The sequence below is a fragment of the Melanotaenia boesemani genome, chromosome 13, assembly GCF_017639745.1.
Source record: "Melanotaenia boesemani isolate fMelBoe1 chromosome 13, fMelBoe1.pri, whole genome shotgun sequence".
In the NCBI taxonomy this organism is placed as follows: Eukaryota; Metazoa; Chordata; class Actinopteri; order Atheriniformes; family Melanotaeniidae; genus Melanotaenia; species Melanotaenia boesemani.
The window spans coordinates 23,610,580-23,637,925 of NC_055694.1; the positions used below are offsets into that span (position 1 = coordinate 23,610,580).

At 40.7% G+C, this 27,346-nt stretch overlaps 1 protein-coding gene across 1 annotated transcript; it reads left to right on the forward strand.

Annotated features, from left to right (window-relative positions):
• Positions 1-1,500: 1,500 nt before the first annotated feature.
• On the forward strand, positions 1,501-26,851 carry spen (spen family transcriptional repressor). Its single transcript, XM_042004881.1, has 15 exons — positions 1,501-1,740; positions 4,439-4,759; positions 11,415-12,026; positions 14,146-14,303; positions 14,395-14,595; positions 14,672-14,823; positions 14,928-15,053; positions 15,200-15,313; positions 15,397-15,510; positions 15,621-15,721; positions 15,802-23,587; positions 23,724-24,068; positions 24,174-24,368; positions 24,516-24,674; positions 24,790-26,851. Exons 1-15 carry the CDS (start codon positions 1,658-1,660, stop codon positions 24,919-24,921), a joined length of 10,599 nt encoding a protein of 3,532 aa, XP_041860815.1. The 5' UTR covers positions 1,501-1,657; the 3' UTR covers positions 24,922-26,851.
• Positions 26,852-27,346: the final 495 nt, after the last annotated feature.

Consider the following 27,346-nt stretch of genomic DNA (forward strand, 5'->3'; position numbering starts at 1 on the left):
TGCAGCTGTCTTTTCCTCTGTTTCTTAAGTCCTTATGACCTGATGTTGCACAGACATATGCACAAGTTTTACATGCAACATAAATATTTAGTTGAATTAGTCACCAGCTACGAGCCCTTGTCTATGGTTAACAAAAAACTAAACACAAAAATGCTCAACCACATGCTTTCATGATAAATCTATATACAACCCTTACATTTCTGTTTAGAGATAGAAAATACTCAAGCATGTGATGAAGAGCTGTCAAAACAGAAATACCAAACTGGGCATCGTCTCTGTTTGTCATGCCTCTGATCCCACACCAATGATGTGTCATTTGAAAGCACATATTGAGAAGGCACTCGCCACCTCTGTTTAGTCTGTGTTAAGTAAATGTGAGTAGAACAAGACTGAAATGGCTATTGATAATTCCAGACTCTATCTGAAGAAGTTTTTTTTTCCAATGTCGTGCTGACAGTTGTTACCATTGGTGGAATATCACATTTTCCCTGTAGATTTTTTTTTCCATCTGAAGGGATAAAGACCCATTCCTGCATTTACAGATCCACCAATATGAGTGCCCTCTCTCTGAAAAGACCAGTGATTCAGCAAAATGTCATATCAGGGGTGAGGCCTTTGAATACTTGGAAAAAAGTCAAATATGCCTTCAGATGCATAGTTGCGTCTTAAATGACAGTGTATTGACAGACTATTATGGACAAATCTGAATTTTTTTCAGGATATTGCCACAAAGTGATCATTCTGAGTCTCCTGTGCTATTCATTTGCTTCCAGTTTCTTGTGTGCAAGTCCCTGTTTTATCATTTCTAATCTTCAACACAGACTTTATAGTCTTGACTCAAATGGAAGGGGACAACTTATAAAGCTTCTGCTAAACTTTTACAGCTTCTGTGGGCAAATAAACCTCCAATTCTGGTTAGGTGTGAAATCATCGCTGTTACTTCCTGTTGTATTATTGTTAGCCAACTATAAAACCTAGATGTAACTTTTAAATTCTTTTTTTTCCTTAAAATGTGAGCTAGTATCTCAGCTGATAACATAAGGGTATTGTTTATTCTGTGCACTGTGACCAATTATATTACTAAAACACTCTGTAAATATCAAACTTGGGCCCGTTTGATGTAAATATATACAAACCGCCTCACCTTACTGTGGTTAATTGGCAGTGATGGGATCCTCAAGTGAGTCAAAGCTTCTCAGATGTCAAAGCACCACCATTCAACCAGGGGTTTTCTCACGCATGCGCACGGCTGGAGGACTATCTCATCGGGGAGGGAAAAAAAGAAGTTCACACACAAAGCCACGCCTGCGCGGCGTGCCTCTCATTACGAGCGAAGTTGCTGCATCTTTTTAGGAAGCTACATGCTTTCTTTCGACACCCAAAGGTCGCATGGTGTCAGGGACGCGCCTAGTCACGGGAACAGACCGAAGCGCGTTCACGAGGAGGTGCAAGATCGCGCTTTAACAGCGAAGAGTATCAAACAGCGTGCGGGGATCCAACCAAATGGTTTACATTGGGCCACAACGACCATTCAATGATTTGCGTCAAGTATCGTTTTTTTTGTCCAGCGTTTATTTTGCAGATCTTTTGTATTTTGCACTGGGAGAAACTGACATAGCAAACTCATCTGTATGATCGGGGAGCAGGAGAACACAGTATGGTCCGGGAAACCAGACATTTATGGGTGGGAAATTTACCCGAAAATGTACGAGAGGAGAAAATTATTGAGCACTTCAAGCGGTGAGTAGGACCACTATTCAGAGATGTGTGTCTGTTTTTTTTTTTTTTTTGTTTTTTTTTTGTTAATGTAACGACGAGTGCACGACCAGCATCTCCCTGCCTCTGTTGTGTCACATTTTAGTGAAGTCGGGAAGAAGCAGGAGGTTCCCCTGTAGCAAAGTCCCATTTAGCAACTGTGCTGTCAGCTTTCCATAAGCAACACTGTATGTGCTGCATTTGAGCTGACGGTTAAAAAAAAAAGGAAGAAAAGAAACGGCTTGCACGCCTCAACCAGCCAGCTTGCGAACATATGGTTTTACAATTTTGCCACGGTTACTAACTCATTGCTTGATCGATAACTTATAACTCGTGCCTTCGTGTCGAATGGTTGCACATTTTTCATGCCAGGTAAGCAACTGACTTAAAGCCAGCCTACCTCTGGTCCCGATCACCATAAAGAAAACACAACCTCCCTCGCGGAGACATTAGCAGTGTAAATAAAGTTGAGTCTACCTGGCGAGCTTTTCCCCCCCCATTCCCCCCAGTTTCTGTACCATTGTCAGAAACTGTTTGCCGTGTGTTTCAAGCGTCTGAATGGGGCTCTGATGTTTTACTTGACTCTGAGTTTGTCAGGTCACTGCTTCCAATCAGGTCCCTGCACAAAGTAGACGATGGTTAACCAACATACTGTTTACTTGTCTATTGAAATGTAATGTAGCTATTTGTAAAACCAGCCCCCCTCCCCCCTTAATAAATAAATAAATAAGCAAATAAATAAATAATACTTAAATCAACAAACCCATCAGAGGTGACGCGACATCACGCCGCCGTCCACGATGCAGCATTGTTGCAAACTGGCTGTGATTGAACGGGCTGATGTGCAACATTGTTCCGCTGTATCAGGCTGTTTGTGTTTACTCTGTGCGCTTCAGAGCGCAGAAAATGGTTCTATGTGCCACATTAAAACCGCGTTGCTTCCCGCAGCTGCTGACTTGCACAGCCTGCAGCGGGATTTGATTCAAGAAAGAGGGGGGAAAAATAAAAAAATCAGCCTCTGCACATCCATATTTTAATGTAGCCCACGACATTCCCCATTATGTTACATCCGTTTGTTTTGGGCTGCTGGGCAAGACCAATTTATAACCTTTTAGCTCTTTGTTGTCTTGGACTGAAGAAAATGTAAATAGGCTATGTGTGTGTGTCTGTGTGTATACATGTGTGGCTTTCATGGTTGTCTACGCGGTCTCTCTCTCTCTCTCTCTCTCTCTCTCTCTCTCTCTCTCTCTCTCTCTCCCCTCCTCGGCTCGGCTGTCAAGGAAATAGCAGCCCGCTCCTCCGTTCAAATGTGCCGGAGACCAGACTGCCCAAACAGCCTCTATAGACAACCTATACGGCATTTTCCTTAACTGACGCCGCAAAATCGGATGTAAGCTTTTAGATTAGTTTACATCTAAAATATAATCTTAAATAAAATCCATCATCTGAAAGTAAAACCTGCCCCAAAACATATGACCGAATGAATTATCTAAGACGAGATTAATGTGGCGCTTTTCAGGTCCTATTATTTAGGCTACAACGGACTGATGCTGAGAGCGAACCACAAAAAAAAAAAAAATAAAAAAAAGCTCGTGTCAGATTCACGCGTAAAAATGAGCTACGCATATACGTTTTATTTACATAATCCCTTGGTGTGATGTGCGTAACGTTAATGGTTTTTTGGGGGGGGGGTGACTGGCACCTTAATATTGTAATAGGGGGGCGACTGTGCTTGCGACTCCTTCCCCCCCCTCTCATTTTTTTCTCGTTTAGCCTGCTTAGCTCCAGCGTTAACCCAGTGGTAGTCGGTGTGCAGGTGCATGACAGCCCAGTGTGTGATAGAAGTCATTGAAGATGGGGGACGGCAGAATGAGTAAGCAGTGTGAACAGCTTTTCTAAAATGGCGTCGGGGGCTGTTCAGTGTTGGGAACTGGCATGCCAATAAATTTATTGGTACCCCACTGTCCCTCTCAAACAGCAAAAACTCACTCCCGAAAGATTTTTTTCCCTCCACAGCAGGACTCAGTGCAGGAGGATGATAGCGAATTTTGTAGTCCAATTGGCTCGTAAATTTTGAGCGAGTTTATATATTTGTCGAGTAAATCATCACTTAATGAGACATACTGGCATTTATAGCTTTATTTAAAAAAAAAAGGAATGCTTGCCCCCTATTTATGAAAAAACTAGGACCTTCAGCAGCTATTTTTCAAGAGTGAAAAAGGGGAGAATGGTCTTAAAAAAAATACATCAGACATCTCCAAACAGTTCAGACTTCGTTTGTGCACTTTCCAGCTGCTATATTCTCACAAGAGCAATTTCCACTGAAAGAACACACCATTGTTAGAAAATATGCATTTATTAACATGCCATGTTCCAAGGTTCAAGTTTAGTTGCTGGGTTACTGTTGCCTTGTAAGAATGAAGCTGAGGGTGGAAACCAAGAGTAACAAAACCACCTTATCTACTACCCTTGCATACACAAATGCACTTTTGTTGACACCATGAATTTCAGCACAATGGGGTTTGCAAATGATGTCAACACCTGAGAAATTAATGATAAAATCTTTGTTTTGAAAGAATTTGAACCAAACACCTTGTAACACACTAACACACACTAATGCAGCATATTTGCAATTTGCAAAACCTGGTGATCATGATGCATTTTTCTTTGTTTTTTATTTTAGATATGGACGGGTGGAGAGTGTCAAGGTCCTGCCCAAACGGGGTTCAGAAGGTGGAGTCGCAGCCTTTGTGGATTTTGTGGACATTAAAAGTGCTCAAAAGGCTCATAATGCTGTTAACAAGATGGGGGACAGAGACCTGCGCACTGATTACAATGAACCAGGCACAATTCCTAGTGCAGCGAGAGGGCTGGACGATAGTCTGTCCTTAGGCTCTCGTGGCCGGGATGTTTCAGGGTTCACAAGGGCGGCAGGGGGGGCTGTGTATGGGGCCCCCACGTCGCTTCACAGCAGAGATGGACGCTATGAACGCAGACTAGACGGGTAAGTGGACAAAGTTTCTCTGAAGGCAGGGCGAACCGTGGTTTCTGGTAAACACCTTACCACCAAGCATCTTTCCACCATCTATTCATTTACTTGTTTGGGGGTTAAAGAGAAGGAAAAGAGTTCATGCTCAAGAATAAAATCTTGTAGGGATCCCCTCTAAGGTCCTCCGAGTGTGGCCAGAGCTCCTGGATTCATTCTTACAGGTAGACACTGATATGGTCCATAAATGAGAGCATGTTTGTACACAAGTATATCTATTGTTTGAATGAATTGTCATAAGTTTAAATGGCTATTGGGGATTATCTTTGTGAGTTTAAACATCTCTGTGAGGTGGATATATCAATTGCGGAAAACACGGGGCAAAGATTGGATATCGTAAAATTTCCCAGGATTATTGGAGATTGCTGGAGAGAGAAAGAGAGGGAGAAAGTGAGAAAGAAAAAGAGAGAGTGGTCCAGCGGCCATCCCTGGGATTCCCCTAATCTGGAGTTACGTGTCCTTTTCGATGGATTAATGCCACCCATTTTTCCTCATGTAACAAACCAATCAAGACTCCAACACACATTACATGTATAAGACACCATTGTTTGGATTAGTCTGATTTGGCTTTCAGTTATCGTGCACACCTCACGGAGGTGCTTACTTCTTTCGTGGGTTGGAGTCATGTGGATAACCTACACAGGATATTTATTTCCCCACTGCTGGATTAACACTGGCCAGACACATGAAGAATAAGCTATCATGCTAAAGGTATGGTTGTTTTCTCGGTTCTTTTTCTTTTTCTTTTTTTTTTTGGTTGGTTGATTTTATTTGGGATTATATCAAATCAGGGCATTACAAATTGAGTGCTGGGAGACCTCTACTGGTGACCCATCCAGTAGAGACAACAGAAACTAGTGAGCAAAAGACTTTTTTTTTTTTTTTTTTCCTGCCGTATTTTTGTGGAGATTAATTTTTTAATTTGCAATGACTGAGATTTGCTGACGATCAGCAAGGACTACATTCGGATCATAAAGATGAAAGAAGCATGCTGGAACTTGTGACTGGAAAGTTTGAACAACGTTTCCAATGGAGATAAAAACCTACCTCATGTTTGTGGATTACTGCCTCCTTTTCTGAACGTGGAACTATATCTAAACCATGGATACAATTACAGAATCAGAGAACTAAGTTGTACCTATGAACTACATTTCCCATGGACTAAGCCCAGGTTTGGACAACATTTGCTTGTGAATGAGATGATGGGCAGACAACAGACACGAACATCCATGTGGGTCAGAATTCTTACGCATCTTCTCCACCGTTTGTAGGAATGCTAGCGACTGAGAACAAAAATCTGGATTACTATACAAGACATCTTTACTCCTAATCTATCCTGGTCCGTTTTTCTTCCCTGTACAAAAGGAATTTGACTGCTCCGTGGCTGTGCAAAGTGGATGTTCAGGACTTCAGAAAACAAAGTGCAAGACTTTATTTTCCCCTTTTAATAATGCTCTTGCGGAATCAATGGTCACATTAATGAACATGGGTTCCTGGATTTCATTATCATCCTGGACTTAAGTTCTGCATTTTTTTCTGTCCCACCTCATATTTAGATGGATATATGAACTCTGACGTTTTCCAGCACACAAAACATCCTGACTTGGATCTGTGACTTTTTCTTTTCCTTTTCCATTATTCTAACTAAAAGGGTTGCTCCAGCTCATCTCTGCACACGAGGTCCCCTGTCCAGAAGATGAGGATTATGCTTTGAAATGTGAACGTTTTTGCTTCAAATTTTCTCCTCCTCCACTCAACATTTTTGCCCAATTTTTTGCTCACAAAGTTCTATCTCCCTAAATTGTATTTGGAATTATAGGTCAAGTTACCACTCTCTCAAAAGGTTGGTATGTCCTGCCCTGTGTATTTTAGCTGTCCTCTCTAACCCCCTAGTTTGAACCCCTGTCTCTCTCCATTTTTCCCACTAACCAAAGTAGCTGGCACATAGACTGTTAACTGCTGCCTGAATGTCTTTATGCAGAAGTTTGTGACTTACCTTGTATTGTTTTCCTCTTTTCCTCTCACCTGACTTCACCTCCTGCCCCACCCCTGCTCTCCTGTGTTTAAGACTCTTTATGCAGCTGTTGATAAGTGATTAGTGGAAAAAGTACATTTTATATAAATATCAAACCCCTCTAGTTTAGGAAAGTTATGAATCTTTCGAATGTTTTCTAAAATAAAATTTGAAAGATTTCACGTCTATATCTGCAATAGATGCTGTGAAAAGCAGTGAAGGGATAGTTTGAGGGTCTGATTTAGGATGATTTAAGTAAGGATAGATTTTAGTTTAAAATGATGCATAAATTAATTTATTAATATTTTCCACTTATTTCCTACTTTTTACATATATTTTTACAAAACATGATTACATTATAGAAATGATGTCTAAATAAATTTCTACAATTTTATTTATCAATATGTTTGGTTATGCAAATCATAAATGGAAATTTAAAAATATGAACACAATTATTGAATATTGTTGCAGGATTTTCCACTTACCTCTACTGTATGTAATTTTAATTTTCTTTTTAATTTTGTTGGAAAAACTCAATTTAAGAAGTAATTTTAAACTCTGAAAAAATATGCAAATATTTTTAAGTTGAAATAATAACTGGATTAGTTGAAAATAGACAAATACTTTAACCAGCAATGAAAACATTACATATTAATAATACAATATAAATATAGTCAATTCTGTCACTGCATGCAAACTGACAAATATTTAACTTTAATGCTTAAAATGTAGATAAATATAACTCGTGAGATTATTTTGCTGCAATCAAAATTGACTATTTATTTTTTTTAATGATTAGATTTTATACATATTTTGGGCCCAAGATTTCACTTTAGTTCCAAGTTTTTATGATACTGCAGCAGGTAATGTTGCTATTCACAGAGCACTTTCCATTCATTAGATTACTGGGCCCACAAAGTTGTCACTTTGATGGATTACATTGATTTGGAATTGATTTACTCAGTAACTCTGAAACAAACAGTCATATTTTGGTTGGTTTATTTCCAGATTATTTTCACATTCAGTTCCCAAAGAGCATATGATACGCTATACTTCATTGTCACTGAAGAGAATTATAAATTCCTCCTCCAAAGCTTGTTCCAGCCAATATGGTGTTCAGTCCATTGAGTCCAGTCTGTCTGCTTGCTTGGCAAAAAAGATGAATCTTCATGTATTGCTCCCATATTACTGATCCTACATATATTAGACGCATTTTTATGATGCTGCTGAAATGCGTCCTCATAATTATTCTGCTCACGTAATTCTAAAACAGTTAATGTGCTTAGCATGCAGCAGAGTAGACTAATAATCACATATTGATGGAAATTTGACCAAAAAAAGGTCTAACTGAATTATTTTAAAGCTCTATGAATAATGTAGAGCCTGATTTGTGCAAAGTGAAATTGAAGGGTATCTGTTGAGCAGTGAGCCTGCGCCACCAAATTAGCATTTTGGAGAGCATCTGGGGGTCAAGGTAATCCATCAATTTCACAGCAGACATCCTTATGCCATACACTTTATTCATGAATCCAGCACACAGATGACTGAATGAAATGAGCTGAAACAGAGTCTGCCCCTGACCCGTTGTACTTTCATGTATAGTGCAATGAAAAGACGTGGTTCTTGTCTCCAAAACCAATTTTATCTTCAACATTTAGAGCAGTATGTAAAGCACGTACAGCCTTTTGTTCTCATGCCCCATGGCAAGAGCCTTTGGAGGAAAGACTTAATGCAAGGCTGGAATATGGTGTCATATTTTGTGCTTTACGTTAAAGATTTTCAGCTCCCCCCCATCACAGAGAACAAAGAAGTTGTTAGAGAGGGCTTATGTTTTTAGTACAAAGGGTTTTTTAGTACAGAGGGTCTTTGCCATCAATTAAAGTCCTCACAATTCTAGCAGTAAAATGTAGGTGTGAGGCGCAAAGGTCAAGTTGAGCATTTTAAGAAGCTCATCTAAAGCAATCATTTACCACCTTTCGGGACATCACAGGGACGAAGATGTTTGCCTTCTGTAGCATGCATTTCCCAGTACACATCTTTAATTGGCTCCTAAACCTGTCAAGAACACCGGCATCTCATCTCAGAGTTTCAAAATAAGGAAATTTGTATAGATCAGTGCACGTCTGTAGATGTGTGTCATGGGTTGACACTGGCTTATCATTATATATTAAAATATATGTTTGCTATTCCTTTATCCAAAACAACAAATAGAAATTTCAAAGGGTAGTGCCACGGGTCACTGCAGTAAAGCACAAGAAGGTTAGAAAATCATGACATTTTTAACATCAGATGCCATTTAGGAAATAAGTCCTTGGCACACCTGAGTGGGATAGAGTATGGGTCCATCAAAGGATTAAAGTGGAAGTTCATACTCATATTTGATATTGCGATCATCTCCCTGGAAGGGATGGACCATCCAATTCTGTTGAAATTTAAGCTGCGATTACACTAAACACACAACATTTGCAGGGCGGCTGCTACAATTACACTTCCACTAGATTCAGTAAAGTAGGCTACAGCAGGCGTGAGAGCAGCCCCTAAGTGGTGCCCATGCACCACTGCAAATCTAAAACTAGGTCAGTCTTGTGTTTTTACAGAATAGTTTAGTTTTTAAATTGAAATTAAACAAGTAGTTACAGAGCACAACTTTTATTCATTCATTTTTCCAGTACCAGCTGCTGGTTCCTTAGTACTTTTTATCACTTACATCAACTACAGTAGGTTAAAAACTGAAACTTTTCACATCAAATACAAACTCTAGTTTCCCATCACATCACTGTGCTGCATCCAAAAACTGAGGATGCATCATAAATCTAAAACAGAATCATTGTCTTGCTTTGTCTTTGGCAGTCATGGACCAGGCCAGGTAAAGAACATATTTTACGGCCTATTCACAAACAGTTTATATATGTTACACGTTGCCAAAGAGTTTACTTCAGTTATCCACTTTCAACGTAGCTACTTAAAAGATACTGAACAGAACCTTTCCACGGTTTTTATTTATGAACTGTTATTACTTTTCTTTGTGAAGATTTTCAGTGGATGTTAGTGGTTAGTTTTAGAAAAGTACTGCATGCATGTTAGCAAACACGTCAATTTATATTTTCAGCCATTTGTAGTTTGACCCATATGACAAACATAATTTCTGGTTGCATCACTACTAGGAAGCTTCCTCCTGTAGAAGTCTACACACAGACTCAACAACTATTTTTTCAATTATTGTTATTTTTTATTATAAGTGACATAATAAACTGTTAAACTTCTTCTTAGTTATTATTATTATTATTATCATGAAGTATTTGTAGAATCTGCAGCACATTTTATTTAGTGCAGTTCATGCTTGGATATTACTCCTGATTGAAACCTGGCCTAGATACTGTTTTTATTTTAAATTAGAGTAATGCCATTTTACATTTGCCTTTAAAAAAAAATGAAAAAAAAATTATATATATATATATACATATATATATATAAATTCATCATCTTATTTTAACTGGATAAAACAATGTAGTTTCTTATTTGAAGCTTCACTTTAATCATGAGTGTGTTAAGTGTTGTTAATTAGAGCATATTGGGTTCTGTGTTGAAACACCATGGCCAATGTGCTGATTATAATTTGATCTGAATTCAAACAGCAGTAATTGCTGTCCTGTCCCGGTCATTATGCTGAGTTTTGTAATATGACTACCGTAATGACACAGCAATTGTATTACCAAATTAAATTCGGATTGCTGTATTCAAAAAGACTTTTTTTTTAATTGGTACCATTTCCATTGTACAACTTGACAAAAGATGCTCTGTAGAGTTCTGTTTTTCAGAGAACAAGTGGTGTCAAATTATAGACAACAAGCTGATCATTAGTCGTCTCCAAAATCTTTTGAAGAAAGCCTCTCAGATTTCACCTCAAAAGTGGCTTTTTGTGTCTGCTTGATGTTACAAAACCAGAATGACTTGACTGTCTATAAAGACATAATCTGTCAATCCTTTTTTTTTTTTTTTATTATTAAAGTCATGTTTTGTTATCGCAAGCCTGCTAAGTCCTCCTCTGAGTGAAGCTGCAGACTTCAGTTTCTTCATGCAGCAGGTGTACACCTAAAAATCCTTAGTTGATTTAGTTTATAACTTAGCATTTTATTCCTCAAAAGTAAAATCCTTTTTTATCTTGAGAAGAGAAATTGTTAAAAGAAACATCTAATTTGTAATATAATTAGTTTATCTGTAATAATCTTACAGCTTGTGATAATACCCCGATGTTTATAGGAATACGTAAAAGACAGTGGCTAGCAGCTTTCTGTTGCTCCCATGAAGGCACAGGGAACTGATGAAGTCATGAACAGAGGAGACATGGAAGACCTGATGCGCTTATTTTAACCAGCCAATCATTTAAACCCCCTTGTACTTCAGTTTGCAGGCCAGTCAGTTTTCTTCTAATATGCTAAAAACTCTCAGTTCTTCTCAAACACTTTGCTCTGTCTTTCCTTTTGTCTTATATATGACAAACCCTCCAGATACCTGGTAAATTTGTCTGATGCCAGCACCTGTCTTGAATGAATCAAAGTGTAACCGCAAAGTAACTTGCTCTCTCCTCATGTTCTGTAGGACTGCTGAAAATCGGGATCGGGCGTATGATCACGGTGCCTATGGACATCATGAGCGTCCTGGTAGCAGTTTCGACCGTCAGCGGCACTATGAAACAGACTATTATCGTGATGCTAGAGAGAGGACTCTAAGCACAGCTGGGAGTGGGTCTGGTACCTCCAGTGGAAGCGGTACAACTGTGTCATCAGGAGTTGGAACTATAGTTAGCGCTGTTGCTGGAAACGCAGGAGCTAGTGGATCAGCAGGGGCCTCAACTGGAGGAAGCGCAGGATCTGCATCCAGCGGGGTTGGTTTCTACCGCTCCCACAGCAGGAGCCCTTGTCGCTTTGAGACGCCAGAGCCTCGATATGAGTCTCGTGCCAGAGAACCTTTCACTTTGGCCAGTGTAGTTCACAGGGACCTTTACCGGGAGGACCGGGGGCGGCGTGGGGAGCGGTCGTACCGCCACAGTCGCAGCCGATCTCCACATTCGACACATTCGCGGAATCCCTCTCCTCAGAGACTAGTGAGTCAGGCTACTCGTCCTCCACGCTCCAACAGTGGGTCAGGCTCTCACAGCCGCTCCTCCAGTTCAGACTCAGTCAGCAGTACCAGCAGCAGTACGAGTGGCAGGTGAGTGGAACTCAATCGTGCTGTCAAGATTTCTTACCTTAAGTGTGGCTGTTGTTTACCTCTTGTGCATCTTATTTTTGGCCCTTTTGGATCCAAACTGATTATGTATGGAAATGAACTGAGCTTTTACATAAACTGTGTTTAATGCTGTCTTCACAACGAAACACTTTGCTCTGCACATGTTTTTATCAGCTATGCTTGCCCCATGAAGATATGCAACTGTTAATAAGTCAACTCCACATTTTTTGACGAGCTCATACTTGTATGAGATGTGTGAATTTAGTTTCCGTCAATGGTTTGCAGGGATTGCTATAAATAACATGATGTTGCTCAACACCTAGAAGCTGTGGTTTATATTATCAGTCATTTTTAAGACATTTATCTTAAAATGATTTTAATTTTATCAGTTTCCTGACCATTAACCCGTACTGACACAAGACCAAAACATTTTATTTTTTGCATGAGATTGTATCTGTTTTTGTTATTGTGAAATATCTTGACTCCATTTCAAAAGCAATAGACATATCTACATGTTAGAAAATGTATTTATTAGACACACTGTCTATGCCCACCTATTCTTTTTGCTACTTTACCCTTGTCATATAATCATTTGAACATTTTTAAAAAGGTGATTTGTTTTCGGTTATTGGTTGAGCAGTTGTTGGTAGGAGTCAAAGTCAGAGAAGTGACCTTTGTAACAGCTTTAATGGGACATTTTGTGCTGTTAAGATTTGCATTGTGTTAAAGTCTGCTTTGCTTAAGACGGAGCAAGTCTCTTCTCACCATGCTTGATTTGCTTTTTAAATGACCTTTATTAGGATTGTGTTTAGGAGTGCTTCTTGTTTCTATATTTAAAACTACTTATCTGTAGTTCATACACAACCATTATTACATTTCTCTTGTTCAAACCCTTAACATTTGATTAATGTTCAGCCAGCAGACATCTATAGTATAGTATGTTCTTTATATGTATTCTAGATGTTTTCTTGGCTGTGTTTTGAGTTCAGGTGTTGAACCAAATCCTTGGTGTCACAGACAGTGACTGTCTTGTCATGCATTGAATCTGGCTGGTTTTGAATTTGACTTGCTAATCCAGGCTTTTTGTTTGGTAGACTGTGGCTGCATTTGCAGTAACTCTTCTCATATTTTCATGAAGCTCTTTAAAATCAATAATAGCATGAAATTTAAATCATCAGATAATGGCGAGACTGCACAAATTTATCTTCTCTTCAGTTGTTTATTTTTTTTACTGCATCACCTTTGGATACAGCTCTGAACGACATGTAGCGACACATGTGGTTTCACGAGGAAGTGCTACGGGGGGATTTTCAGGAGACGGCTGCTATATTTTTTCTCACTGCCTACCTCTGTGTATGGGTAATTGCTCCCCCCCTCCGTGAGATCCAGTTGGAACTGGAAATTTCTGGCCAGTGCTGGCTGCCTGCCCACTCCCACAGGCCAGGCTCCGTCAGCGGCACTTCCGGGAGAGTCTGAGCACAGGAGGAGAAAGTGAGAAGGAAACAAACAGCAGAGGGCCTAGAAAGCTAAGACAGACATGGGAATCTTTTTGAAAGAGAAGATGCACGAAGCAGCCATGAATTTGCTGCTCGTGCATAACCCCTTTTTTTTTTTTTTTTTTTTCAGAAGCATGACATAAATATTAAATGAGGAGGAAAGCGCTAATGAGACAGAAAAAAAATATTCATAACAAAATGCACAAGCTATTATGCAAATGAAATTCTCTTTTATATATTGAATCAGAAATATGTGAAAATATTGCCTTTACCTTATGTAATATATTTTGCCATTTTTGGAGCTTAGACAGAACAAACACAAATTTAGTGACTTTTGAACCAGCAATGAAAAGAATGATATAATTTGTTAATGAATATGCATTAGAACATAGCTATTAATATGTATTATCCAGTGTGTGAATATTTTCTCAGGGGTGGATCATGAAGCACTGCACAATGAAAAGTCTATATGTTTAAGTGATTTAAGATAACATAAAATTCTGTAAGAAAATTTTTAAATGTCACTTCGGAAGATGAATGCAATGTCAGATTAAAATGTGAAGAGTTACTTCAACATTTAAATGCATGTTCCTCTTTTGCTGCAGTGATTCTAGCAGTAGCTCAAGTGATGACTCGCCAGCCCGTTCAGTGCAGTCAGCCGCTGTCCCTGCACCCTCAGCTCTTCCTTTATCCTCCCTTGACAAGGATGAACCACGTAAAAGCTTCGGCATCAAAGTCCAAAATCTTCCCGTGCGCTCTACAGGTAAGTTTTATGGTGCTGCAAAAGTTAAGACCCTTAAAATATGAGATTATGAAGCTGCTTTTTACTCAGTATTGCATCTGATGTCCTACAGATACAAGCCTAAAGGATGGTTTGTTTCACGAATTCAAAAAACATGGGAAAGTTACATCTGTGCAAATCCATGGAGCTTCAGAGGAGCGCTATGGACTTGTCTTTTTCCGCCAGCAAGAAGACCAAGAGAAAGCTCTTGGAGCATCAAAGGGGAAGCTTTTTTTTGGCATGCAAATCGATGTCACGGCCTGGAATGGCCCCGGTGAGTTCAGATCTTTAACTAACACTGAAGTGATTATTAGAAAGTCCCCACATGCTCATAATCTGCCCCCTTTCAGAGACAGAAAGCGAGAACGAGTTTCGACCCTTGGATGAGAGGATTGATGAGTTTCATCCAAAGGCAACACGGACATTATTCATTGGAAACCTGGAGAAGACCACCAGTTACCATGACCTGCTAAATGTCTTTCAGCGCTTTGGAGAAATAGTTGTAGGTTCTTGTCAAGTAGTTCAAAATCTAACTGCATGCAGAGACTGCTTCACAGTTTGAGATTGTCATGCTTACTTATAGATTTGTTTCCATTGTCTTCAAAGGATATTGACATTAAAAAGGTGAATGGAGCCCCGCAGTACGCTTTTCTACAATACTGTGACATTGCCAGTGTCTGCAAGGCCATAAAGAAGATGGATGGCGAATATCTTGGCAACAACAGACTAAAGGTGAGATTTATGTTGATGTAATTTGAAGTGTTATGTTTTTCAACACTACCATAGTAGTGTCTCCCCTGACTATACCCAACAATATTGATAAGAACAACTTATATAAGATGTTGAAAAGTTGAAATAATGACTCATTTCTTGTCTAGCTGGGCTTTGGAAAGAGTATGCCTACAACATGTGTTTGGTTGGATGGATTGGCGTCAAACACAACAGAGCAGTTTCTCACTCGACATTTTTGCCGCTATGGACATGTTGTCAAAGTAAGCTTGGTTATTTTCCTCCTCGTTGTGGTCTGTTGTCTTAAATTTATGGAGTCTCCCTAACTTTCCTCTGCTGCCTGCAGGTTGTTTTTGACAGGATGAAAGGAATGGCCCTTATCTTGTATAACAACATTGAATATGCACAAGCTGCAGTCAAAGACACAAAGGGATGGAAGATAGGAGGCAGTAAAATTAAGGCAAGTGAAATATAGCTTTCTTCTAAGGCTTTTTTTTTTGGTGTATCCCCTGTAAAGTCAATGGTTGGAAGGTTGTAACATTACATTCATTTTTTTCTTCTCTTTTTCAGGTGGACTTTGCAAATCAGGAAAGTCAGATGGCTTTCTATCGTTCAATGCAGGCGTCTGGACAGGATATTCGAGACTTTTATGACATTCTCTCTGAAAGAAGGTTTGTATACTTAAAAGTACTTATATCAGTTCTGTCTGATTTTAAAGGTAAAATAATTGTTTTTTTTTTTATTTTTCCAGGGAAGATCGACGAACCCAATATGAATTTCAAGCAGAGAGACAATATTATGAGAACGTACGAACACCTGGAGCTTATAGTGAAGATCCACGACGGAAATACTCTGCAAGAAGTCGAGAGTTCTATGCTGAATGGGATCCATATCAGGGAGATTACTATGATCCACAATACTTTGAGGACCCTCGGGAATATCGGGAATACAGAGCTGACCCTTATGAGCAGGACATTCGCAAATATAGTTATTTGCAGCGGGAACGTGAAAGAGAGAGGGAACGCTTTGAAACGGATCGTGGACGTGATCATGGGAGGAGGACCATTGAGCGCAGCCAAAGCCCATCTCACCTTTCCAGTCGTCGTGCTGCCAGCCCTACGGCATCTCCTTCACTCTCTGAAAGGATACCAAGTGATTCAGACAGGCAAATTTGTTGTCGATCATCTGAAAGAAGCGGAAGTTGCAGTTCAATCTCCCCACCCAGATTTGAGAAACTGGAAAAAGCCAGATCTGAAAGATATAATAAAACTGAAAAGCTTGAGAAGGATCGGGTTTTTGAAATCGAAAGGGGGAGTTTGGTTGAAAAGGAAAAGAGAACTGGCCGAAAAGATAGAGGGGACAAAGACAAAAGTGAGAAACAGAGGCTTAAGAAGCTTAAAGTCACATCACCGATCATCCAACCATGTGAGACAGAACCTGAACTAGAAAGAGATGTTAGTCCGGAGTCTGCTCTACGAAGCAAGGCCAGTAAAATTTTAAAGGAAACCTCGAGCAAAGGAAGGTTAGACCTTCTGCCTTGTGTGGTGCAGTTAACACGAGTTAAAGAAAAAGAAGGAAAATTGATTGGCCATGCTGTTCTGGACAAACAGATACTGAGGAGTGGGAGTGACAGTCCTAGATTGGCATCACCAACAGCTGACCAGAGAAGTCCTCCCTTTCGCTCAGAATCATCAAAAGGTGAAATCTCTAAGCATGGGAAGATGCCCAGAGACAAAAATGTGCACAGCTCAGTGGAGGTTACTGACAAGGACAGCAAAATTAAAAACAAAAAACATGGGAAATCTGAAACTGGGTTTGACAGTAGTATTTCTGTGGATATTGACAGATTAGCTGCAAGGAAAAGACGTTTTGAAGAATCTGTGAGAACTGATCGACAAAAGAGAGCCAGTGATGAGGACTCCAGCAGAGCTGGACTTTATAAACTGTGGAACAGTGCAAAGGAGACAGACTTGGAGAAGAACCATTTGATACGAGGAATGCATAAAAAGGAGCAGCACAAAGAAAAATGTGTCCGTATGGGTTCAGTTAATAGTCCTAAAGATGGAAGAGACTGTGAAAGCAACTTTTCATTGGATGGACCGTCTCATCTTGGGGAGCTTCCTGATGATTCTGCAGAGCGGTTAGACTCTCCCTACCTTAAAATGGATTTAGAGGGCTCAAAAAGTGAAAACAGCTCCTGTCACATAAAGATATCACATGACTTGGATGAATTAAAAGAACAAAAAACTGTTTTGTCTGAAAATGAACAAGGGAGAACAAAGTGTGGAGACTCTGAGGGAGATGGACATTTTGTGAACATTGACCAAACTAATTTTTGCACAAAACAAATTGAGCAGAGTCGATGGCTCCGATCCAAACTTGGCGATCCTGATAAGTTAGTCAAGTTTGAAAAGTCACCAAACAATGAGACATGCGATTTTGAGAAGGATTTCATCATTCATGATGTTGGAAAATCAAATCAGGACATGACCAGTGATGACTTCTCTTCTAATAAAAGAAAAAAATTGGACAATTTTGACTTTGAATCTCTCAAAATGAAACGAGAAACCAACTTTGCAATCTCCCAAAAGGTAAATGAGGACATATACAATATGCCATCTTCTATAAGAGCTGCTCAGTTTTCTGAAAATGAAGAGGAAGAAGCTGCCCACATTTCTCTGTCAGTTACAAAGAAAGAAAGAAAATCCCCTCCAGTAATGGATGAGAAATTTTCTCACTCAGAATCATTGAAGAACAGTTTGGGTCTGACAGGCAGACATCTTCCGCCGTCTGACAACGAGTTCTCAAAGCTTAAAACATCCTTGCTTGGATGTGATAATGAATTGATGCAACATTGGGAAAGACGGATGAAGTCTGATTCTCTTAAAATGGAAATGACATTCCCAAGTAATATTTCCAACCGCGAGACCATCCGCAAACGCATCAGCCAGGATTTGGAGCCTGGAGAAGTGCAGTCCGATTCTGATGATGATGGAGAAAACAAACACATCTCTCCTAAGTTAAGTAGTCCCTTGTCATATATCCTCAGGGATCGTGATGAGAGGATGACAGAACTCAAGCTTTCAGGCTCTTTGGAGAAAAATAAGTTCTATTCATTTGCTTTGGATAAAACAATAACTCCTGATACAAAAGCACTCCTTGAAAGAGCCAAAACTTTATATTCCTCAAGAGAAGATAATTGGTCTTTTCTTCCCTCACGCTTCCCGGTCTCCCACACCTGTTCAGATAAGGACAAAGCAGAGTTAGCACCTCGACCTATTCCGTCTTGGTATATGAAAAAGAAAAAGATTCGTACTGAATCTGATGAAAAGCCACACTGTAAAAAGGAGGAACTCAAGCCACAGGACCAAGAACGCCAGGAATTATTTGCATCTCGTTTTCTGCACAGCTCGATCTTTGAGCAGGATTCTCGGCGTTTGCAGCGACTTGAACGTAAAGACCAAGACTTTGAAACTGGGGGTAATAGGCCTTTTACCAAGCTTGGTACTGCTGAGGCTCATCCCGAATCTGGAGGAGCTGATATCCCACAAGAGCCCACAGTACTTTTCCACAGTCGATTTTTGGAACTTCAGCAACAAAAAGACAAGGATCATCCCCTGCCTGATGCTGAGGATGACTCAACAGAGGTAGATGTGAAAAGAGATGAAGTTCTGAACTGTGATAATGTAATGTCTGACAAAGAATCTGAGCAGGCATTGAAGGCTAATGACAAATCAGCCAGCCCCCCATTAACCATGATAGTTTCACCATCTGTTCCTTCCCCCAAAGAACCATCTCCACCAGAAAAGAAGGAAGTTTTAACTCCACCCTCAGATCAGCCTGTGTCATTTGTCAAAGAAGAGAAAGTGGAGCCAGTCCAGAAGATGTCGCCATCTCATTCTCTTCCTATAGAGGATGTTAAATCTACTGCTCCTAAGCTGAACAGTACACCTACATTTACAGTTTCAGAACCAGAAAATGAAATGGAAACAAAAGCAGAGTTGGTTGAACCCAAAATTAAGTGTAGTGATAGTTTGAAAGTGGAACGTAATCCTGTTGTGGAAGATAAGCCTCCCACTCCTGGTGGTTCCCTAAGTGCCTTTGAAAAAGAGACTTCAGAATTTTCTTACTCTGAGGCTTCAAAGGTGGAAGAAAAATCTGAAATGATTAAGACGGAGCCTGAAATCGAAAATCAAGAAACAAAGCACTTTGAGGAATCTCAGAAAACCGAGACAGATAGTGAGCCATGTATGTCAGAGCTGGATACTGAAATAAAACCATTACCCAACCGCAGACAGCCTAAGGGTAAAAGGGCAAAACCCTTGTCTGCATTGCGAACTGCACAGCAGACCCAAAATGTCAGCACTGAAAAACCAGCAACTCGAAAAAGCGAGCGGATTGACAAGGAGAAACTCAAAAGGGCCTCATCTCCTCGAGCAGAAGCACCCAAAGTATCACTTGAGTCTAAAACCACATCCAAGTCACCAATACATGCATCAGATTCAGAGCAAAACCTTGAGTTGAGTTTGATTCATGGGAGAACACGTCGGAGGAATGTAAGGTCGGTCTACGCCACACTACATGAAGATGAACAAACTGGTAAAGAGACTGCAGAGTCACCACGCTGCATGCGCAAACGTGGTGCTGATAAAGAACCTGTACAGCAAGATGTTCAAATTCCTACAAGCGCCAGACGGGGACGCCCTCCCAAACGAGGCATCAAACGAATTGAGGAAGTCTCTCCATTAAAAGAGGATCCAAAGAAAATGACGGAAGTGGATACAGCGATCAAAGACGCATCAAGTACCGTAGAAGTTGTAAAAGCTTCTGAGGGATGGCGTTCACCCCGCACACAGAAACTTCAACAAGCACCACAAAGTTCAGCAAACAAGAAAGGAAGCAGAGTGGATAAATCGTCCGGGAGCAAATTAGCCGAACAAGCTAATTCAACAAGTCATAATGACTCGGAGCTTAACCCTAAAGCCGATTCTGAGCTGTTTAGCAAGGTATCAGACAAGGAGGAAAATGCAGGCTCCCCAGTGCATGTTAAAGAAAAAGATTCAAAAGATTCCAGTGGAAAAAAGTCACCTGAGGCTGATATTGAAAAGGTAGACACCAGTCCATCTGAGAGGAGACAACAAACTGAAAAGAGTATTAAAATGAAAACCCCCAGGCTGAAACGAAATACTAAGCAGATCACTGAAGACAAATCCCACAGTTTGAAAAATCTTGAGATCCGTGTTAGTGTTGACGATGTAAAAGGCTTGCTTCGTTCAGAGGATGTTGAGCCTGAGACTTTTAAAGCTGCTACCGTAACAAAAACCAAGTCAGTAGTACAAGATAAGAAGGAAGCACAGATAACAGAGTTTCCAAATGATTCCAAAGAACTTGGTAAACCGGAAAAAGAAGATACACAGTCAGAACCTGAACTTCCTGTTGATCCAGCTGCTGTTCTATTAGCTCAGCAGATGGAACTAGAACAGGCTGTTGAAAATATTGCCAAACTAACAGCTGACCAAGCGCCTCGACAGAATAAGGAACCACCTGCAGGGCAACCAACTGTATCCACCCTTGTCATAGTGGAACCAGAACGTGAAGTTGAGGAGGAAAAGCGAGCAAATCCCGCAAGTGAAACTGAACTTGCAGCTGCTATTGATTCCATTACAGCAGAAGATATCTGCGGAGATGCAGATGGCTTCACAGCTCCTCCTACTTATACAGCTCTTATTCCTACCCCTGAATCTGTAATATCCTCTTCATCCTCCTCCAATGAGATTATGGAGCCTGAAACACATATGGTGATCAATAATATCATTGCAGGGGACTTAGATGATGAGTCACCAAGCCCTAAGGGATCAGTGGTAGAATCTAAGGCCGCTGATGAGCCTATTCTACTTGAAACACCTAAGAAAACAGGCAAAGTTAGAGCTAAAACCCCAAAGAAATCAAGAAGTCGTAAAGGTGCAGCTAACAAAAAGGGGGAAGCCACTGAAGATGTTTCTCAATCAGAGCCCTCCCCAGTCAAGTTACCCGAGTCAATCCCAGAAGATCCAGAAACCCTTAATTCAAAAGCAGCTACCGTTACAGCTGGGGATGCTACAGCAGCTTCTGTTGTTACTGCTGTTGCAACTTGTAGGCGTGACGTTACAAGTGCTATAACTGTAGACACACCCAAAGAAGCAGAACAGCCTGAGGTTGAACAGCCTGTACCTAAAGAATCTGCGTTTCATTCAGATACAACCAACATTTCTGCTTGTAAAAAGCATCCCCTTGCCCCAGAGCCATGCACTACTACATTTAGCCCTGCTCGCCCACAGCCAGTTTCCCAGTTCAACGTTCCTCTGCTGCGACCTGCCAAAATGCAGCTTTCACCTGACTGGCCCCAGAGATCTGAAGAAAGCAGAATCTATGTCGCTCCTTCATGTCATGTCACAGTGGTAACCCCTTCTGTACCTGTATCAACTGCACTTGGAACCCCCACCGCAAATCCCCCGATGCCTCCTGACACCAAGGCCTCTGATATTGACCCTAGTTCCAGCACTTTAAGGAAAATCCTAATGGAACCCAAATATGTGTCAGCATCAAACAGCAATTCTATACCTACAACTAAAATCACATCTGCACTGTCAGATCCTTCACGAATGTCAGAAAGTGAAAACCTTTCTGATGTGATGGCTTCACGACATTTACATTCCGAGGAGAGGCTATCATTCCCACCGCAGGCTGTACACCATAAGCCATCTCCACTGACAGAGTCCCAACAGAACTGTGGAGAAAAGACACAGCATACAGTTATTTCTCCTGCTACCTCAGTAATAAGTCGAATTCCTATGCCTTATGACACAGAAGAAACTCCACGAATTTCCCTGAGCAACCGAAGCATTGGCCTGCCCACCCCTAAACAAAAATTTAGATCAAACTCCAATGAAAACAGTCGTTGCCATGGCATGGATATAGTTGAGGACGGGACAAGAGGGCGTACGGTTGTTGAGCCCACTCCCTACCAAACAGGTACCAGTCCTGGCCTAAGGGTCAATACATCAGAGGGTGTTGTTGTTCTGAGTTATTCTGGTCAGAAAACTGAAGGACCCCACAGAATGAGAGCCAAAATTAGCCAGATTCCTCAAGCAAGTGCTGGTGATATTGAATTCCAGCAGTCTGTATCCAAATCTCAGATAAAGCAAGACACACTCATCCCGTCATCCCAGTCAACTACCCCCAAAGTAGCCCCAGCTCCTACAGGTTATGGGCACACGGGGGTCCTTTTGACAGGCCAGTCTTACAATTCTCAGCCTGTCATTTCCAGTACCAAGCAGGAGAGTCTCATATGTGACAAATCTGAAGCTCCGTATCACATAGGATCTCAGGGTGTGGTAAAGATGTTCCAGCCGCCAATTAGTTCTTCTCAAGTCTTAATGTACAACCAAGCTGTGATTCAACAGCAGCATGGAAAAAGAGGGCTAGTGACAGACACCCTGCCAAAAAAGATGGACATAGGCAAAGCTGTTCAGCAGTCGAACCTAAGCCCAGTCATGAGTCCACACCACCCCTCGCTGTCTGGAACACGCATGAGTCCAAGCCCTGGCATTTCAAATGAACGGTCAATGCTACACCTCAAGCAAGAACCTCAGTCTCCACGGACAGCTGGTCACTCCCCTTCACCCTTCGTCAAAGCCTGTCCACCCAGCAGCTCTCCTATTGGAACTTCTGTTGTTCTTAGTCATGGGATGCCATCATTGTCTACGTACCATTCTAGTATGCATCACTCACACTCAGAACAGTCCTCTGTGATAATTCAGCCTCACAGTGTCACACAGTCGATGGCTCATGAAGCGAGAATGAATAACCCACCAATCTCTGGGATAAACTACGGAAGGCGAGGAGATTCCCTGTCTTCTCCACTACCAGGGCCTCCACAGCGCTCAAACACACCACAACCTAATGTCATTCGAGACATGGTGTTACAGTCTCATTCAAGTCCCCAAGGATCAGTGTCAGGTATTGGTGGCAACAGTGCAAGTGAAGAAGAACCCAGGCACTTCAAGCAAGCTCTCAGTAGACCTCCAGTTTCTCAGCTCCAGTCAGATGTAATGATGGTTCACAGTGATCACAGAGGGCTCCATCCAAGCATTCGCATGGACCAGTACAGAGACATACACCAGCGCATACTCATGCACCAGCAACTTGGGGAGCAAGTAGCTGTGGAAGCAAGACAGTCACGCACCTCAGAGACTGGAACATCTTCAGGCAACATCTCTGGGCCTTCAAAAAGTCCTTTACTGGGGAAGAACATTGAGCTCTCAGCAAAAGAGCCTCTCAAACCCCTTGAAGGAAAGCTAATGCACCCAACCCCCAATGAAAGTAGAATCCGGGGAGTCCATGCATCTAGTCCTGTTATGGTGTCGCCTCACCCTCATGGAGTTCAACTGATTCATCCAGGAGGTGCAGGCTCTTTTCCAGTATACCGAGACACACGAGGCTTCCCAAGCCAGTTTCCTGGACATAACCTGGCTAATCAAGGAATTACATCTTCACAGGTAACTTGATACACTTTTATCATAAAGTGTTTGTTAAAATCTGATTTTATGTTTAATTTTTTTTCAAATTAAATCCTACTCAGATAGACACATTCATGTATTGACCTTGTGTTGTGGTATATATTTTCTGTTTCAGGTCCCTGCAGAGCCAGAGCTGGGCACCAGAGGTAAAATGCCTCAGTCACATGGCGGAGGAAGCGACTCCAAACCTGAGAGCTCCCTTCTTCGCCATGCTACCTCTTCAGACCTCTCACACATTTCCCGAATATCAGGGGACACAGTCTCGCCCTCATACCAGTCTCCCTTGATGTCTCCTATGGGTCTTACTCACAAGCCAGATCTGTCTCTACAAAAAGGCCCTCCATCCTTCCTCCTCACGCCTCCACCAACAGCACCACCATCAAGTTCACAGCAGCCACGGCATGATGCTAAGCTGGAGCATTCAGGACATCGGTCCATTGACATGGTGCAGCTTTTGACAGTAAGAAGATCAATGGAGCAGCATTCTCATACACACATGTACATCTTTTTTTAAGACAATAGAAAAACTGCAATATACTTGACACACTTTGTTTCATTTCTGCAGAAATACCCTATAGTATGGCAAGGCCTGTTGGCACTGAAGAACGACCAGGCTGCTGTCCAGCTGCACTTTGTGTCTGGTAACACCATGTTGTCTCAGCGCTCCCTGCCTCCACCAGAGGGAGGTTCTCTTCTTCGTATTGTCCAGAGGATGAGGCTTGAGGCTTCGCAGCTGGACAGCGTAGCACGCAGAATGACTGTGAGTATCTTTATTATTATTATCCTCATGAAAAACGGGCTTTAAAACTTAACTCATTAATATCAATAATTGATTAAATGACATTATCTTGTGTTGAGAAGAAGAAGAATAATTAAAAAAATCAAATAAAAATCCCATTCATGGCAGGTGGAAAATGACTACTGTTTGCTTCTGGCTCTACCCTGTGGTCGAGACCAAGAAGATGTCCTTGGTCAAACCCAAGCCTTGAAAAGTGGCTTTATCACCTATTTGCAAGCAAAACAGGCAGCTGGCATCATCAACGTGCCCAATCCTGGCTCTAACCAGGTTTGTGGTTATTTGAACATCAACTATTATACCTTTTGTTTTTGTTTTTAACCTGTGTGTACTAATGAATTGCTGTGCCTGTATCATAATACTGTTTTCATCTCTGGGTATACAGCCAGCCTATGTGGTGCAGATTTTCCCACCATGTGAATTCTCGGAGAGCCACCTTTCGCGCCTGGCCCCGGACCTTCTCAACAGCATCTCCAGCATTTCTCCTCACCTCATGATTGTTATTGCCTCTGTTTAATTACCTCCATTTTTTTCTTTTCCTGAACAAAGCTAACACCAGCCCTTTTGGACAGTTTGGAAACTGACCTCATATTTTTATGAGTTTGACTTAAGAAAAAAAAACAAAAAAACAAACAAAAAAAAAAAACCTAATCTATTTTGGGTTCACCCTTTCTCTTTCACTTCACCAAGTCCTTAAATCACCCAGTGATGATGAATTCCAAAAACGTAACTTTTTTGAAGAGGATATGAAGGGTCGAAGGGATTTTTGATGATCATTACTGGTTGCTCTTCATTTTTGACCATTTTTGGAGGTGATGTGCATAGCCTTTTGTATTCATGACATTCATAAAGATGTGGATGGTGACCTTCAGCGGGATATTTTTTACCTTCATAAAAGTGATTGTGATTTTTTTTTCTTTTTTTTTAAAGATGATGTGAGAAGTCATTGCACTATGTTAAGAAAAACATTGTGAACTCTGTACAGATTTGAGTATAAACTTCTACATGTTATGGATTTATTATTATCAGTCATGCGTGTGCTAAAGCAAAGAAAATCATTGCCTGGAAAAATGATGAAGATTCTTTTTAGCTTCATCAATCATACCGCTTTTGCTCCTTCACCATTAGCAAATTTCTACATCATTTCCGGACTCGGCTCTCCATCGCAAAGTGTTCCCTGCCCCAGGAACTCGTGATGGGACGTTCAGAGTTGTACAGTTTACACTCAATGCCTCAACAGGGGACAATATAAAGAATATTTAATTTTTTTTTTTCATTTTCTTTAAGCCTAAGGATAATGTGGACAATTGTCAAACTGTAAATATTATAAATATTTAAAAGACTGAAGTGACGTGAAAAGACCAAGCAAATTATTTTAAACGACAGACCATGAAATCTTTTTTCTTTATTTCTGTCCTTACTGTTTTTCTCGTTTTCTCATGTTGTATTTATTTTTCATTCTTCATGCAGGGCAAGAATGTTGGAAAAAAAAGGAAAAAAAACAGGAAAAAAAACGATTTCGTGCCAAAATGTCTTCTGCAATTGCTCAACACACTTGTGTATGTAAAACTACATGTGATCAGAACCTATTTTCCTATGTGAGCTTGTATTTTGCCATTCAGAAGGCACACTTGGATTTATTTTTTTTATTTTCTGTTTTTGGCATTGTTCATTAACAGAGTTCTGCTACTACAGTGATTTTTGAAACACGATGTTCATTTGAAGGAACTTTTTGTTTGTACTGTAGGGTTTACATTTCTGTTAGCATTTCTCTATTTCCACCACCCCACTGTGCTGTCCTGTGCTGCCCCCTGCTGTCTGAAAACCAGTGTCGCAACCAGGACTGCATACTGAAGTTTTTTATGCCACTGCTTTGTATGAGATGTGCAATGGCATGTTTTATTTTCAAATCTTAAAGGGTAAGAGGGTTACAAAGGCAAAGAATGTGACTTATACTTGACATTATGCCGCTAATGGATGTGTTGATCATCTGTCTCCATCCCTCCCCTTAAATGTCTGCTTGAGCCAAGCTGTACATACTGATGTCCATATTCTGTGCTCTTGTCTACCCCCCCCCCCCATACAGTTGTCTTTCTTCAGGATCTTCTTTTTTTTGTTTTGTGCAACAAAACGAAGCAGTCTGAAAGAGACGGGAAATGAGGTGAAACCGATGCTGAAAGTAAAACCATGCTTGTCAGTTTTGTGGTGTAAATATTTGCATTACTGCAAGCTGAATACTCTCATGGTTATGTTGAAGGCACTTATAATTTTGATAAACAAACAAGAAAAAAAACAATCTTTAAAAAGTGATTAATATGAAAAAAATGTCTTTTGATCAATCTTCATTTTGAGTGTATTTTGATGTTCCTCCATGAGGACATTTTAAACTGTAACATAAATGGTTGTTTAACTTACTTCTGAAGATCATTAAATGGTCCCTAACTCTGTGTTTGGTCTTTTTTTTTTATCTGATGCCAGCAGGTGAAGAAAGACTACTTTCTGCAATCTATAATCCATATCTAATTTTTTCATTTGAAAGTTGACATGCCCCTGCAACTTGGTGCAACATTTCCTTTAAGTTTTAACAGTTTGAAGAGGTGAAATACCTTTCCCAATGTGTCAATGCCCAACACATAGTACTGCAGTCATATCCGCCGTCAGAAGATGTCAGTATGTGACAAAATTTTAGAACAGAAGTTTCAGCTCAGGGTATCCCGCTGGCATTTAAGTTTACCATGAAAAGGTACTGTTCTTTAAATGTATGGCTCTTGACATAATTAACCATTTAGAATGTGTTTAACTTCTATGTGAAGCCTCTGCTGAAACCTTAAAAAAGATTATCCAGGTGTGTTGTATGTAAACATGGCTAACTTGTCAATTACAATCAGAAAAACCAACAGAGTATCTTTAACATATCTTCAGTTATGCTTGATGTTTGTGGA